This window comes from Ursus maritimus (assembly GCF_017311325.1).
Source record: "Ursus maritimus isolate PB19 chromosome X unlocalized genomic scaffold, ASM1731132v1 scaffold_X1, whole genome shotgun sequence".
NCBI classification, from domain to species: domain Eukaryota; kingdom Metazoa; phylum Chordata; class Mammalia; order Carnivora; family Ursidae; genus Ursus; species Ursus maritimus.
Genome location: NW_024423319.1, coordinates 66,914,710 through 66,929,606, shown reverse-complemented (window position 1 = coordinate 66,929,606; position 14,897 = coordinate 66,914,710). Strand labels below are relative to the sequence as shown.

General features: G+C 42.0%; 1 protein-coding gene across 7 annotated transcripts in view; it reads left to right on the top strand.

The window, feature by feature from the left end:
* Positions 1–13,760, top strand: part of ZC4H2 (zinc finger C4H2-type containing) — a 51,100-nt gene extending 37,340 nt beyond the window's left edge. For 6 of the 7 annotated variants that reach the window (XM_008710684.2, XM_040630626.1, XM_040630629.1 and 3 more), the window contains 4 exons: positions 9,976–10,147; positions 11,699–11,871; positions 12,765–12,927; positions 13,569–13,760. In XM_008710684.2, coding sequence (XP_008708906.2) covers positions 9,976–10,147; positions 11,699–11,871; positions 12,765–12,927; positions 13,569–13,682 — 622 coding nt within the window. In that variant the 3' untranslated portion in view covers positions 13,683–13,760. The remainder of the gene's footprint in view (positions 1–9,975; positions 10,148–11,698; positions 11,872–12,764; positions 12,928–13,568) is intronic. The other variant, XM_040630631.1, reaches the window with a different exon arrangement.
* Positions 13,761–14,897: the final 1,137 nt, after the last annotated feature.

Here is a 14,897-nt window from a genome sequence, read left to right as displayed (position 1 = left end):
CACCAACAGAAACAGAGTTAAAGTGGCCAGAATACCAGTGGAGAGAGGTCTGAGATCACTCTGTTCTGAGACAGAGGCTGAGATTCAGCTACTGCTGCTCTGACTATCAGAAGAGGCACAGCAAACCGCCAGGGAAAGCCGCCAGAGAACAAAAGCCTGGAAATACCAGATCACAGTGTGCCCATCCCCAACCCCCTTGCAGGGGACACGGAGACTCTACCTAAACAGGGTTGCTTGAGTATTGGCGTGGCAGGCCCCTCACCCAGAAGGCCGACTGAAAAATCAAGAAGCCCACATCCCTAAGGTCCCTATAAAACGAGTGCACAATGCCTGGGCCCTAGTCAATAATCTGGGCTCTGGACAACCCCACAACCTCTCCTCATCAGAATAAAGAGAAGGAGAAATCCCCCCCAGCAAAGAAAAGACAATGCGTCTGTGGCCTCTGCCACAGAACTAATGGATATAGATACAACCAAATTATCAGAAATGGCGTTCAGAGTAACAATAGTCAAGATGATGTGTAGACTTGAAAAAAGTATTAACGAAAATGTTACAGAGAATATAGAATCTCTAAGGGCGGAAATGAGAGTGAATCTGGCAGAAATTAAAAATTCTATGAGCCAAATGCAGTCAAAACTAGATCCTCTGACGGCCAGGGTGAATGAGGCAGAAGAACGTATCAGTGAATTAGAGGATGGGTTAGTAGAAGAGAAAGCTAAGACAGAAACTTGGCTCAAAAAAATCCATTCTCAAGAATGCAGGTTATGGGAGATTACTGACTTAAAGAAATGTTCCAATGTCAGAATCATCGGCATCCCCGAGGGGGTGTAGAAAAACAGAGGTCTAGAAGAGATATTTGAACAAATTCTAGCTGAAAACTTCCCTAATCTAGCAAGGGAAACAAACATTCATGTCCAAGAGGCAGAGAGGACCCCTCCCAAGCTCAACCATGACAAACCTACACCACGTCACGTCATAGTGCATTTCGCAAATATTAGATCCAAGGATACAGTATTGAAAGGGCAAAGAAATTTCTCATGTTCCAAAGCAAAGGTATCAGAATTACGGCAGACATGTCTACACGGACCTGGAATGAGAGAAAGGGTTGTGGGGGGGGGGCATTTTTAAAGCTCTTTCAGAGAGAAACATGCAGCCAACAATCCTTTATCCAGCAAGGCTGTCATTCAGAATTGATGGAGAGATAAAGACCTTCCAGAATCGCCAGTCATTGACCAAATTCATAACCATGAAACCAGCCCTACAGGAGATATTAAAGGGGGTTCTATATAAGTAAAAAGACCCCAAGAGTGATACAAAACAGAAAGTCATAATATATAGAAACAAAGACTTTACTGGCCACATGGCATCATTAAAATCATATCTCTCAATAATCAGTCTCAATGTAAATGGCACAAATGTTCCTATAACGCCACAGGGTTGCAGATTGAATAAGAAGACATGACCCATCCATTTGCTGTCTAGAAGACTCATTTTGAACCTAAGGATACATTCAGACTGAAAGTAAAAGGGTGAAATACCATCTTTCACACCAATGGACCTCAAAAGAAAGCTGGGGTAGCAATTCTCATAACAGATTGGATTTTAAACTAAAGACTATAGTTAGAGACACAGAAGGCCACTATATTATTCTTAAAGGATGTATCCAACAGTGAATATGACAATTATAAATAACTATGCCCCCAACAGGGGAGCAGCAAGATACACAAGCCAGCTCTTAACCACAATAAATAGACATATAGATAAAAATACACTAATATTAAGAGACCTCAACACCCCCCTATCAGCAATAGATACATCACCTAAGCAAGAAATCAGTAAAGAAACAAGAGCTTTGAATGCCATACTCGACGAGTTGGACCTCATAGATATATATAGAACACTACAACCCAGAACCAAAGAATGCTCATTCTATTCTAATGCCCATGGAACATTCTCAAGAACAGACCACGTTCTGGTTCACAAAACAGGTCTCAACCTATACGAAAAGACTGAAAGTATTCCCTGAATATTTTCAGACCACAACTCTCTGAAATTGGAACTCAACCACAAGGAAAAATTTGGAAGAAACTCAAACACTTGGAGACTAAGAACCATCCTGCTCAGAAATGACTTGATAAACCAGGAAATCAAAAATCAATTTAAACAATTTATGGAGACCAATGGGAATGAAAACACAATGGTCCAAAACCTATGGAATACTGCAAAAGCAGTCCTAAGGGGGAAATACATAGCCATCCAAGCCTCACTCAAAAGAATAGAAAAATCTAAAATGCAGTTTTTATATTCTCACCTCAAGAAGCTGGAACAGCAACAGAGGGACAGGCCTAATCCATGCACGAGGAAGCAGTTGACCAAGATTAGAGCAGAAATCAATGAATTAGGAACCAGGAGTACAGTAGAGCAAATCAACAGAACTAGATGCTGGTTCTTAGAGAGAATCAATAAAATTGACAGACCGCTGGCAAGGCTTCTCCAAAAGAATAGAGAAAGGACCCAAATTAATAAAATTATGAATGAAAAAGGAGAGGTCACGATGAACACCAATGAAATTGTAAAGGATTATTACAAATTTTATCAACAGCTATATGCCAATAAATTAAGCAATCTGGAAGTAATGGAGGCCTTCCTGGAAACCCATAAACTACTAAGACTGAAACAGGAAGAACTTGATTTCTTAAACAGGCCAATTAATTATGAAGAAATTGAGTCAGTGATAAACAACCTTCCAAATAACAAAACTCTAGGCCCGGACGGTTTTCCTGGGGAATTCTACCAAATTTAAAGAAGAATAATACCTATTCTCCTAAAGCTATTTCAAAAAATAGAAACAGAAGGAAAGCTACCAAACTCATTCTATGAGGCCAATATTACCTTGGTCACCAAACCAGGCAAAGACCCCATCAAAAAGGAGAATTACAAACCAATTTCCCTAATGATTATGGACACCAAAATTCTCAACAAGATCCTGCCTAATAGAATCCAACAGCACTTTAAAAGGATTATCCACATGACCAAGTGGGATTCATACCTGGGTTGCAAGCGTGGTTCAACCTTTGCAAATCAATCAGTGTGATGCATCATATCAACAAGAAAAGACTCAGGAACCATATGATCTTCTCAATTGATGCAGTAAAAGCATTTGACAAAATAGAGCATCCTTTCCTGATTAAAACCCTTCAGAGTGTACGGATAGAGGGTACCTTCCTCAATCTCATAAAAACCACCTATGATTATCCATCACGATCAAGTGGGATTCATACCTGGGATGCAAGCGTGGTTCAATATTCGCAAATCAATCAGCGTGATACATCATATCAACAAGAAAAGACTCAGGAACCATATGATCCTCTCAATCGATGCCGAAAAAGCATTTGACAAAATACAGCATCCTTTCCTGATTAAAACCCTTCAGAGTGTAGGAATAGAAGGTACATTTCTCAATCTCATAAAAGCCATCTATGAAAAGCCTACTGCAAATATTATTCTCAATGGGGAAAAGCTGGAAGCCTTTCCCTTAAGATCAGGAACACGACAAGGATGCCCACTCTCGCCACTATTATTCAACATAGTACTAGAAGTCCTTGCAACAGCAATCAGACGACAAAAAGGGATCAAAGGTATTCAAATTGGCAAAGAAGAAGTCAAAATGTCTCTCTTTGCAGATGACATGATACTCTATATGGAAAACCCAAAAGAAGCCACTCCCAAACTATTAGAAGTTATAGAGCAATTCAGTAACGTGGCGGGATACAAAATCAATGCTCAGAAATCAGTTGCATTTCTGTACACGAATAACGAGAACGAAGAAAGAGAAATCAGGGAATCCATCCCATTTACAATAGCACCAAAAACCATACGTTACCTTGGAATTAACTTAACCAGAGACGTAAAGGACCTATATTCTAGAAACTATAAATCACTCTTAAAAGACATTGAGGAAGACATAAAAAGATGGAAAGATATTCCATGCTCATGGATTGGAAGAATTAACATAGTTAAAATGTCCATGCTACCCAGAGCAATCTACACTTTCAATGCTATCCCGATCAAAATACCGAGGACATTTTTCAAAGAACTGGAACAAATAGTCCTTAAATTTGTATGGAACCAGAAAAGACCCCGAATCTCCAAGGAACTGTTGAAAAGGAAAAACAAAGCTGGAGGCATGACAATGCCGGATTTCGAGCTGTACTACAAAGCTGTGATCACAAAGACAGCATGGTACTGGCACAAAAACAGACACATAGACCAATGGAACAGAATAGAGAGCCCAGAAATGGACCCTCAGCTCTTTGGGCAACTAATATTTGATAAAGCAGGAAAAAACATCGGGTGGGAAAAAGACAGTCTCTTCAATAAATGGTGCTGGGAAAATTGGACAGCTACATGCAAAAGAATGAAACTTGACCACTATCTCACACCATACACAAAAATAAACTCCAAATGGATGAAAGACCTCGATGTGAGACAGGAATCCATCAAAATTCTAGAGGAGAACATAGGCAGCAACCTCTACGACATCGGCCAAAGCAACCTTTTTCATGACACATCCCCAAAGGCAAGAGAAACAAAAGATAAAATGAATTTATGGGACTTCATCAAGATTAAAAGTTTCTGCACAGCCAAGGAAACAGTCAGAAAAACTAAGAGGCAGCCCACGGAATGGGAGAATATATTTGCAAATGACACTACAGATAAAGGACTGGTATCCAAGATCTACAAAGAACTTCTCAAACTCAATACACGAGAAACAAATAAACAAATCAAAAAATGGGCAGAAGATATGAACAGACACTTTTCCAATGAAGACATACAAATGGCTAACAGACACATGAAAAAATGTTCAAAATCATTAGCCATCAGGGAAATTCAAATCAAAACCACACTGAGATACCACCTTACGTCAGTTAGAATGGCAAAAATAGACAAGGCAAGAAACAACAATTGTTGGAGACGATGTGGAGAAAGGGGATCCCTCCTACATTGTTGGTGGGAATGAAGTTTGGTCCAGCCACTCTGGAAAACAATATTAAGAGTTCCCTTAAAAGTTAAAAATTGAGCTACCCTATGACCCAGCCATTGCAATCTGGTGTTTACCCCAAAGATACAGACGTGAGTGAAGTGAAGGGCCATATGCACCCCAATGTTCATAGCAGCATTGTCCACACAATAGCTAAATCGTGGAAGGAACCGAGATGCCCTTCAACAGATAACTGGATTAAGAAGTTGTGGTCCATATATACAATGGAATATTACTCAGCTATCAGAAAGAACGAGTTCTCAACATTTGCTGCAACATGGGCGGCACTGGAGGAGATAATGCTAAATGAAATAAGTCAAGCAGAGAAAGACAATTATCATATGATTTCTCTCATCTATGGAACATAAGAAGTAGGAAGATCGGTAGGAGAAGAAAGGGATAAAGAAAGGGGGGGTAATCAGATGGGGGAATGAAGCATGAGAGACTATGGACTCTGAGAAACAAACTGAGGGCTTCAGAGGGGAGGGGTTTGGGGAATGGGATAGACTGGTCATGGTTAGTAAGAAGGACACATATTGCATGGTGCACTGGATTTTATACGCAACTAATGAATCATCGAACTTTACATCAGAAACCAGGGATGTACTGTATGGTGACTAACATAATAAAAAACATTAAAATAAAACACACACACACACACACACACACACACACACACACACACACAAATGGCGGGGCAGAGACTATAGTCTCACAGGGTGGACAAAGCAGGGTGATCTTGTTCTTGAGTGACTTTTGGTTGTGTGTTAGTGGATACTACATCCCAAAATTGCAAAGAAAGTGGACACTTGTATATATATATATATATTATATATATATATATAATTGGGTAAAGTGAAAAAAGGAGTAGAGTGAGGCATAAATCTATAAAATGTAGATGTGAGGGAAAAAAAGTAAGAAGTGACTTAAAAACCTAAGTTGGTAAAATTAGAATCTAGTTGTAACAGGAAAAAGGTTAAAAAAGAAGAAGAAGAAATGTAAAATTTTAGACTGAAGGATAAACATTTCAGGAGGAATCACCTGGAGCTCAATATATTGTTTTCCCCTGATGCTGGACTTTTAAATCCTGTGATATCTATAGGCTTGTCATTTGCCTGTTTTTCCAGTCTGTCTTCTGGGGGAGGGGCCTGCTGATTTGTTTCTCAGGTATCTTTGCTGGGGCAGAGTTGCCCCACCCCTTGTCAGGGGGATGGGCTCAAGGTGAGCTGGTCCTCTCTCTGGCTTTTGTTCCCTGGTGGCTTTCTGCACCTCTTCAGAGGGTCAGAGCAAAAATGTCTGTGCCCGGATCTCTGGCCCAGAGCTTCATGATTGCAGTCCTCCTTCTTCAGTAAACCCTCCAGGTCAAACCATCTCCACTTCTGTGTTCACCAAATCTGCAGACTCTCATGATTTGCCCCCACTGCAATGCTCCCTGGGGGGAGTCCCCAGGGCTCAAGAATTGACACTTCACTTTGTATCTTTGTGACTGTGAGCTTTTGGGGGTCTCATGTGCACCCTGCTCCACTGTTCCCAGGTCAGGGCTCTATGCCATTCTACTGTCCTTTCTGGGGCCTCTGCCACCCTGAGAGCTGTTGCCCAGTCATGGGCACAGCTGTTTCGTCTCTCCCACGGGATGTTAAATGGCCTGCATGTTCCAGTCCTTTTCAGGATGCTCAGGAAGAGAGCAGTCTACCTACTGGCCTGGCTTGCAGTTTATGGCAACCAGAGCTGATGGTCCCTTCTGGGCTCACTGACCATAACCAGTTTCCCTGCTCCATTGCATGGGCACTCTATTGGATCAGGCACCCCTGTTCTTTCTGTGTCTCCTGGGATCCTGAGACAACAATGATGCACCTAGTATTCTGCTCTTTTAATTCCCTGTGCCCCTTTCAGAAAGGAATGTCTCTCACTGGATCAGATTTCTGAGGGTTCTGATTTTGCATTCTGGTGTTACATCACTTTCTGGTAGGTAGCTTATGGAAGCTCCCTCCCCCTTCCCTTTATCTTCCAATATTCCCTAAAGATTCATAATTCTGCACTTCCTACCTTGCAAAAAGCAGTTGTTTTTCTGCTTGTAGAGTTCCAGATATATTTTCTTACATCTCAGGCTGAATTCGTGTGTGTTCAGAATGGTTTCATAGATATCGAGCTAAATGTGAGGGACCAAATGAAACAAGGTCCCCTACTCTGCTGCTATACTGCCTCCCCCTTTTTTCTTTTTTTTAAATTTAAATTCAATTAGTCAACATATAGTATATCATGAGTTTCAGATGTAGTGTTCAATAATTCATCAGTTGCATATAACAGCTGTTGCTATTATTGTCTAAAACCAAATAGCCAGTCAAGGGCAGAAACCAGATTTATACCCAGGTCTGAAATTAAAGTTTGTGTTCCTTTTGTAATATTGCTCTGCTTACAGAAATGGGTCGTAGGGTGAGCACTGCCACAAACTGTCTGTATGACTTAGTGTGATATACTGTATGACTTTAAATCTTGTTAATTTCTCAAATGTAAATTGGGATAAGGATAGGTGATGTTCAGATTGCTCTGCATGTAACCTAGAGGAGGTAAATGGAAGTCTAAATAGGAGGTGCTCTAAATGGTTAATTAATTGTCCAATACAAGTCAGTTTCATCCTCTGCAAGACAGTTGAACAGGTATTCCAAGAACCCTCAATATGTTTATGCTCATTAGTCTGGGCAACTCCACTCAGGCAGTGTGGAATAGTGGGTGGTGTTAGAGAGCCCTCCATTCAAATGTCAACATGCCATTTACTAGTTCTGTAGTCTTGGGCAAGTTACTACCCTGAACCTCAATTTCCTTTTTTTACAAATGGGATAATAACACCCATATTTTTTTTACCCTTTTCTAAGGTTAACAAAATATAATAACATGAAAAGAAGTTTTGAATAAAGAAAGAAAAATTTCTCTCATTATCCTGTCCATCTAACACAATTCTCTTTGTGGTTCTGTGCCATTGAAGGTCACCTCTTTAAGCAGGAACCACAGGAGAGAGAGACTAAAGACAGAAACAAGCTAATGTCAGAGGCCAGGGTCTAGGGTGTAGAACAAGAGGTGGGGATGGGCTGGAGCAAAGGTGAAAGCCAAGTACTGATGCAGAAGAAAGGAGATGCCAAATCTGAGTGATGGATAACAGCTAGGCAGTACCTGAAAAACAGAGAGTAGAGAGAGCCAGTGGGATGATAACAATATGCTCTAGAGGGGCCTCCTTCCGAAGTTTTGTGGCGCTTTCACTTAGGCAGGCTTCAAATGGTCTTAAAAGTCCTTGAAACTGTGCCAGTATATTTTGTGCATGTGTATTTTGAAAAACGCAACCTAAGTGTAATATACTTTTTCATTGAGTATCATATCTTCAACATTTTCCATGTCACAAGTCTTCATAGTGATTCCTTTTAATGGCTTCCTAAATATCGTAATTTTGCTCATAGTCCAGAATGAACATTCCTGTGTATTAACTTTCTGTTTCCCTTAATTATTTCCTTAGAAAAAATTCACAGGGGGCGCCTGGGTGGCTCAGTCCTTAATCATCTGCCTTCGGCTCAGGTCATGATCCCAGGGTCCTGAGATCGAGCCCTGCATCAGGCTCCCTGCTTGGCAGGAAGCCTGCTTCTCCCTCTGCCACTCCCCCTGCTGGTGTTCCCCCTCTCACTGTGTCTCTCTCTGTCCAAGAAATAAATAAAATCTTAAAAAAAAAAAGAAAAAAAATTCACAGGTGTGAGATTACTGAACCAGAGTATACAATTGGGGTTTAACAACCAGATACAGGTTTTATTTTTTTGGAAAAGAAATGAGCTATAGTTATTCCATTCCCCTTCCTCTTCTGGAACCAAGGAGTAGACCCTGTAGAGCTGTGCTGTCCAAGTAACCACATATGATTGTTTAAAGTTAAATTAATTAAAATTAGCACTACTGGGTATTTACCTCAGAGATACAGACATAGTGAAGAGAAGGGCCATATGCACCCCAATGTTCATAACAGCATTGTCCACAATAGCTAAATCATGGAAGGAGCCGAGGTGCCCTTCAACAGATGACTGGATTAAGAAGATGTGGTCCATATATACAATGGAATATTACTCAGCTATCAGAAAGAACGATTACACAACATTTGCAGCAACGTGGACGGGACTGGAGGAGATTATGCTAAGTGAAATAAGTCAAGCAGAGAAAGACAATTATCATATGGTTTCACTCATTTATGGAACATAAGAAATAGTAGGAAGATCAGTAGGAGAAGGAAGGGAAGAATGAAGGGGGGGTAAACAGAAGGGGGAATGAACCATGAGAGACTGTGGAGTCGGGGAAACAAACTGAAGGCTTCAGAGGGGAGGGGGGTGGGGGATTGGGATAGGCCGGTGATGGGTATTAAGGAGGGCACTATATTGCATGGTGCACTGGGCGTTATATGCAAATAATGAATCATGGAACATTACATCAAAAACTAAGGGTATATTGTATGGTGACTAACATAACATAATAAAAATTATTTAAAAAATTAATTAAAATTAAATAAAATTCAAAATTCAGTTCTTCAGCTGCACTAGCCACATTTTAAGTACCCAGTAGCTACACGTGCCTAGTGGTTACTCTATGGGAAAGTATAGGTATAGAAAATTTTCATCATTGTAGAAAATGCAATGGACAGTTGACCTTTAAGAGTTTCTCAAAGATCCAAGTTTGCAAATGTCCCATACAGGAATAAAATTATCCCCTTTTGAGACCCACTGAGCTTCAATCTTAGAATAAAGGATCTTCTAAATGTGGGGGGATGCTTCATGTTGGATCTGCCTGGAGAAAGAAAAGCTTAGAAAGATGGCTTAGAAAATAGCCCTGGCTCAGGGCCTAAATCTGTACTGCATTCCCATTTTCCTCCCTTTCCTGCTCGTCTGTTTCTTGCTTTTTGGTAATTGCAGGAACAAGACCCTGCAGATGGAGAAGATCAAGGCACGTTTGAAGGCTGAGTTTGAGGCCCTTGAATCAGAGGAGAGGCACCTGAAAGAATACAAGCAGGAGATGGACCTGCTGCTACAGGAGAAGATGGCCCATGTGGAGGAACTCCGACTGATCCATGCTGATATCAATGTGGTATGTGGCTGGGCCCTTTGAGGAATAGACAGTAGTGAGTACTGTGGTCTCTCCTTGAGATGTGGCTGTGACCAATTTGGGGAAGTAAGCATCAGGCTGTGGTGGAATGGAAGAATCCAGGAGTTCTGAGATCTAGCTCTAGGTCTGTCACTGATTGACTGTATATCACTCGACAAGTTCCTTTTTTTCCTGGGCCTCATTTTCTCTCTTTACTATGACAGGGTTTCATTCACCTCTAAGGTCTCTTTTAGCACTAATGTGCTCTCATCCTGGGAGTTTGGGATTTGAGAGCTAGCCTTGGGGTAAAGCAGAGCAGCCAGCTGCCTCTGGGGTCTAGCTCAAAGGGCTCCAAAGCTTCCAGGTATGCTAAACAATCTCTGCCAGCCTACTAAAGTGTAGCTTCCTCATTAGAGTCTCTCTTTTGGAGATACTTGGAACATGGGGAATGAACTGCCTGCTAAGGTGATAAGTTCCCCAATTTTTGGAGTTATTCAAGTAGAGTGAATGATCACCTGTCTGGGCTGCAGTGCTGATGCACCAGGAGGAAAGTTGAAGGTGCTGTCTTATAAGGTCCTTTCCAATCCTTACAGCCTAGGACAATGAGAAACATTTTTAAAAACTACATTTGAAGGAGTTGTTTCTATTCTTGGGAAACTCATTTCTATGGCGATGCTTATTTCCTGGTATTGGCAAGCCTAGGATCTTAAAGGAAATATTAATGTGATTTGGACAGTAGGTACTTGGTATTTTCTGTGTCACAAGATCACAGGATTCCAGGGTTTCATGAGCTGCTGCCCGCTAACAAAGGATATAAAGCCAATACAAATAACAAAACATTAGCCACAGAGGGGCTGAAAATCTAAGCCAGTGGATGTCAAACTTAAACATGAATCAAAGTCATCTGAAGAGGTTCTTAAAACATAGATTATTGGACTCCACCCCAGAATTTCTGCTTTTTATATGTCTGAAGCCATGCCTGAGAAATTGCATTCCTAATGAGTTTCCAGGTGATGCTAATGCTGCTGATTTGGTGACTACATTTTGAAAACCACTGATCTAAGAGAAAAACCACCAGCCTTGGAAGCTTAAGCCCCAAGGCTTTGTCTATGCTTTGCCCCTAAGAAGTATTTCTGTGGGGAATTTTCTTAAGTTTTTTCTTTCTGAGTCTCAATTCTCTGATCTGTAAAATGGTGGGGGGGGCAGACTAAATAAGCTGTAAGGGCCATTCTAGCTTTAAGGTGCTATATTTGAATAATACCTACCATTTATTGAACCTTTATTCTGTGGTAGCCCCTGTACTGAGAGCTTTATATGAATTCAATATCTGAGTCTTCGTAAGACTATATGAAGTAGGAACTATTATTATCACCATTACAAAGATGAAAAAAACTGAGGCTTGACAAGAGTCACATAGAATACATGGTGAATGAAGGACTTGACCATATAGATTGGTCTGGATCTGGAGCCTGGGCTATTTTATCCACTTAGCTATAGAGCCTTGTAGAGAATGATGGTGTCTTTTCTCTGTACCTACCTCACTCTGTGTTCCAGATGGAAAACACCATCAAACAGTCTGAGAATGACCTAAATAAGTTGCTAGAGTCTACCCGGCGGCTACATGATGAGTATAAGCCACTGAAGGAACATGTGGATGCCCTACGCATGACTCTAGGCCTGCAGAGGCTCCCTGACCTATGTGAAGAGGAGGAGAAGCTCTCCTTGGAGTAAGCTGCCTGTTTCCTGTCCCTGCACCATACACACAACAAACACACATACACACACACACACAACACACACACATACATATACGCACACATACAGAGGCACATATACACACATAAAGCCTGGTTTAAAAGTGGTACCCATGGTATCCAGTCCTAGCTTCAGCCCTGTCAGTGACTGACTCATTGTAGGACCTTGGGCAAGTCTCCATGTATCAAAATAAGGATGGTTAGACTAGTATTACCAGGTAGTTTTTTTTTTTAATTCTTTGTGCAATTTTGGTAACACAAGACTGTGTCTATGACTCTGTGTGTGTGGGGGGGGTGTGAGTGACTCTTAAGAGGTCACTTCCAAAGTCAAGGTCTAGCAGGGGTGTCTAGAAACCTTTGAAAACATAGAAGGCTGGGCTTTCATGGTCTCCAGGGGCTAGCCTGGAACTTCATCTTAAGACCCAGAATTAAGAACTACACTCACCTTACAGAGAGAGTTCAGTTCAGTAGAAGGAAGCACACTTCCTTAAAGTACAGCAGGCTGCCTGTGGAAGTGGTGAGCTTCATATTCCTAGAAGTGTGTCAACAGAGGCCTGAGGACTCTTAATGCGAATATTGCAAGGGTACATGGGATGAACAGTAGGCAAGTGCCCTTTAAGGACTTTGCTAGCCCTGCGAGTCTTGATTTTCTGGATCTGTCAGAGCCAAGGAGGAGGAGGATTACCCTTCCCAGCAGACAATGGCCCAGGTACCCAGGGAGAAGAACCTTGTGCTGGGGAGGGTGCAGGAACTTTCTATAGTGAGCCACAGCCCAACCCCTTTGGTTCTGTGGCATGGAGTCTTTAAGAGCGGCAAGGTTCTCCTTGCTTTCAGAATGATCCAGCTAATGTCTTTCATCTCCAAAGTTACTTTGAGAAGCAGAAAGCGGAGTGGCAGACAGAGCCTCAGGAGCCCCCGATCCCTGAGTCTCTGGCCGCTGCAGCTGCTGCTGCCCAGCAACTCCAAGTGGCTAGAAAGCAGGACACTCGGCAGACAGCCACCTTCAGGCAGCAGCCCCCACCTATGAAGGTAAGTGAGCTGGGTAGGGGTTGTGGAGGAAGCAAGGTATCTTCAAGCAGCCCCATGGAAGACTAGGATTGGGGCTTTGTAGTTACCTATTTGGTGACTTTCTAAAACAGCCTTTGCTTGGGACAGAGGAAGGGTTGGTGTATATGTGCTATAGCAGACCAGCTGTTTTTATTGCTTCATATTCCCCAAAGGGCTACAATGCAGTAAGGTTGGCAGGCTCTGCTAAAGCATAATTTTAAAAAAGTTAGAAACAAGATTTGTGCAAATATGTAGTGAGCATGTGTTGTTAATGAGGGAGTCAGCAGGATTACAAATTGGTTCCAAAAGCATTTGAGAAACAGATAACTATATAGTAAGAAAAGGAAAGGAATGCTGAAATAAGTTTGCAAAATTAAATACAGAACTGGTTGATGTCCTACAGGGCAATAAACTGTAATCTTTGTGATTATCTTTTCTTTGGAACAGAAATTATCTACATCTCTACTGGGCAAAAACCATTTGTAGCTTATTAGCATAAATCATGGTTTGGGAAAATATTGGGAAATCACAATTGCTTTCTGGACCCTTAGGTATCAGAAGGTTGAGCCATAGGCTAGAAGAATCTGATCACTAACTTTCTTTGTCCTGTGTCCTCCCACCAGGCCTGCTTGTCATGTCATCAGCAAATTCACCGGAATGCACCTATATGTCCTCTGTGCAAAGCCAAGAGTCGGTCCCGGAACCCCAAAAAGCCAAAACGGAAACAGGATGAATGAAGAGATGGAGAACACATAGAGCTCTACTACACATAACCCCTCCCCTTGGCCAAAGTGATTAATATCCTGATTTGAAACCACCCTACCCCGCCTCTACAGAGTTTCCTTTTTAATGTGATGGAAGCACAACCCCTCTCACTTTGCTCTTATTCTTTCTTCTCTTGGGGTTTCTGACTTAAGAAGAGATATGGTTCAGATGCTAATGACAGTGTATCTGATGATCCCTTCTCTCCCACCCACATTTTAACCCCTGCCCTTGTTTGAAGCTGAGGGAAGGGCAGAACGCCCAGATGTGATTCTCTGCCTTTTGTGTCTGATGCCTGGGGCCTAAGGGCTGAGGGCTGGAGGAAGCTCTTGTGTCAGGTTAAGGCTCCAGTGTGCCCCCTCCCTGTACTTTTGCTTTAGGCTCTGAAGGGACAACAGTCTTCTTGCTGGACTTCCCAGTAGACTTGGTGTATATATCTTTCCCACACGCCCCCTCATTTCATCTCATCTAAGCAAGGCCCAGAGGTAAGTTGGACAAGCCCTCCTTTTCATATGAATTTAGGAGGCCTGGCTGTTATTATGAAGTTCACTTTCATGCCAGTCTCCCAGATATGCTAAAGTTCTCAGGTACAGGTTTTATGTCTAGAGATCCTGAGACTGCAGGCCTTTCCCATAACCCTTATTTTTCAAATCGGTGGCAAAAGTTCCCGACGGTAAAATCAGAGAGCTACACCCACTCCACAAGTCCTAAATAACTTGCTGCCTAAATCAATGGGCTCTACTGCAGGGGCTACCTTAGGATAAGAGGGGCCCCAGGCTGATACCTGTGTTGCCAAATGCTCAAAAACATTTTGTTCAAAACCATTCTGGCACTTTTTCAATGATATATCTTAGGGGTTAGAGGCATGAGTTGAGAATCAAGTGAGTGCCAATCATTTTATATATGTAAGAGGGTGGGACTTCCGCTCCATTCATCTCTCCCTCTCTTGGGTCTGCCCTCTTCTGTAAGGCAGTCTCAGCTCAGGTCAGCTGCTGGCCACCCCCTTTCCTATAGATTCTCTTGGTGGCCTTCCCTTACAAAAGAAAAGGCACTGGACTCCCCAGGCCCTACAGTTCTCCTCTCTACCAAAATCAGATCTCTAGTCATGTCACTCTCAGACTTAAAGGACAGAGATATGGGTTGACTTTAGATCCAAGTCTCAGTCCTTGGCTGGGGAAAGAGGATATTTT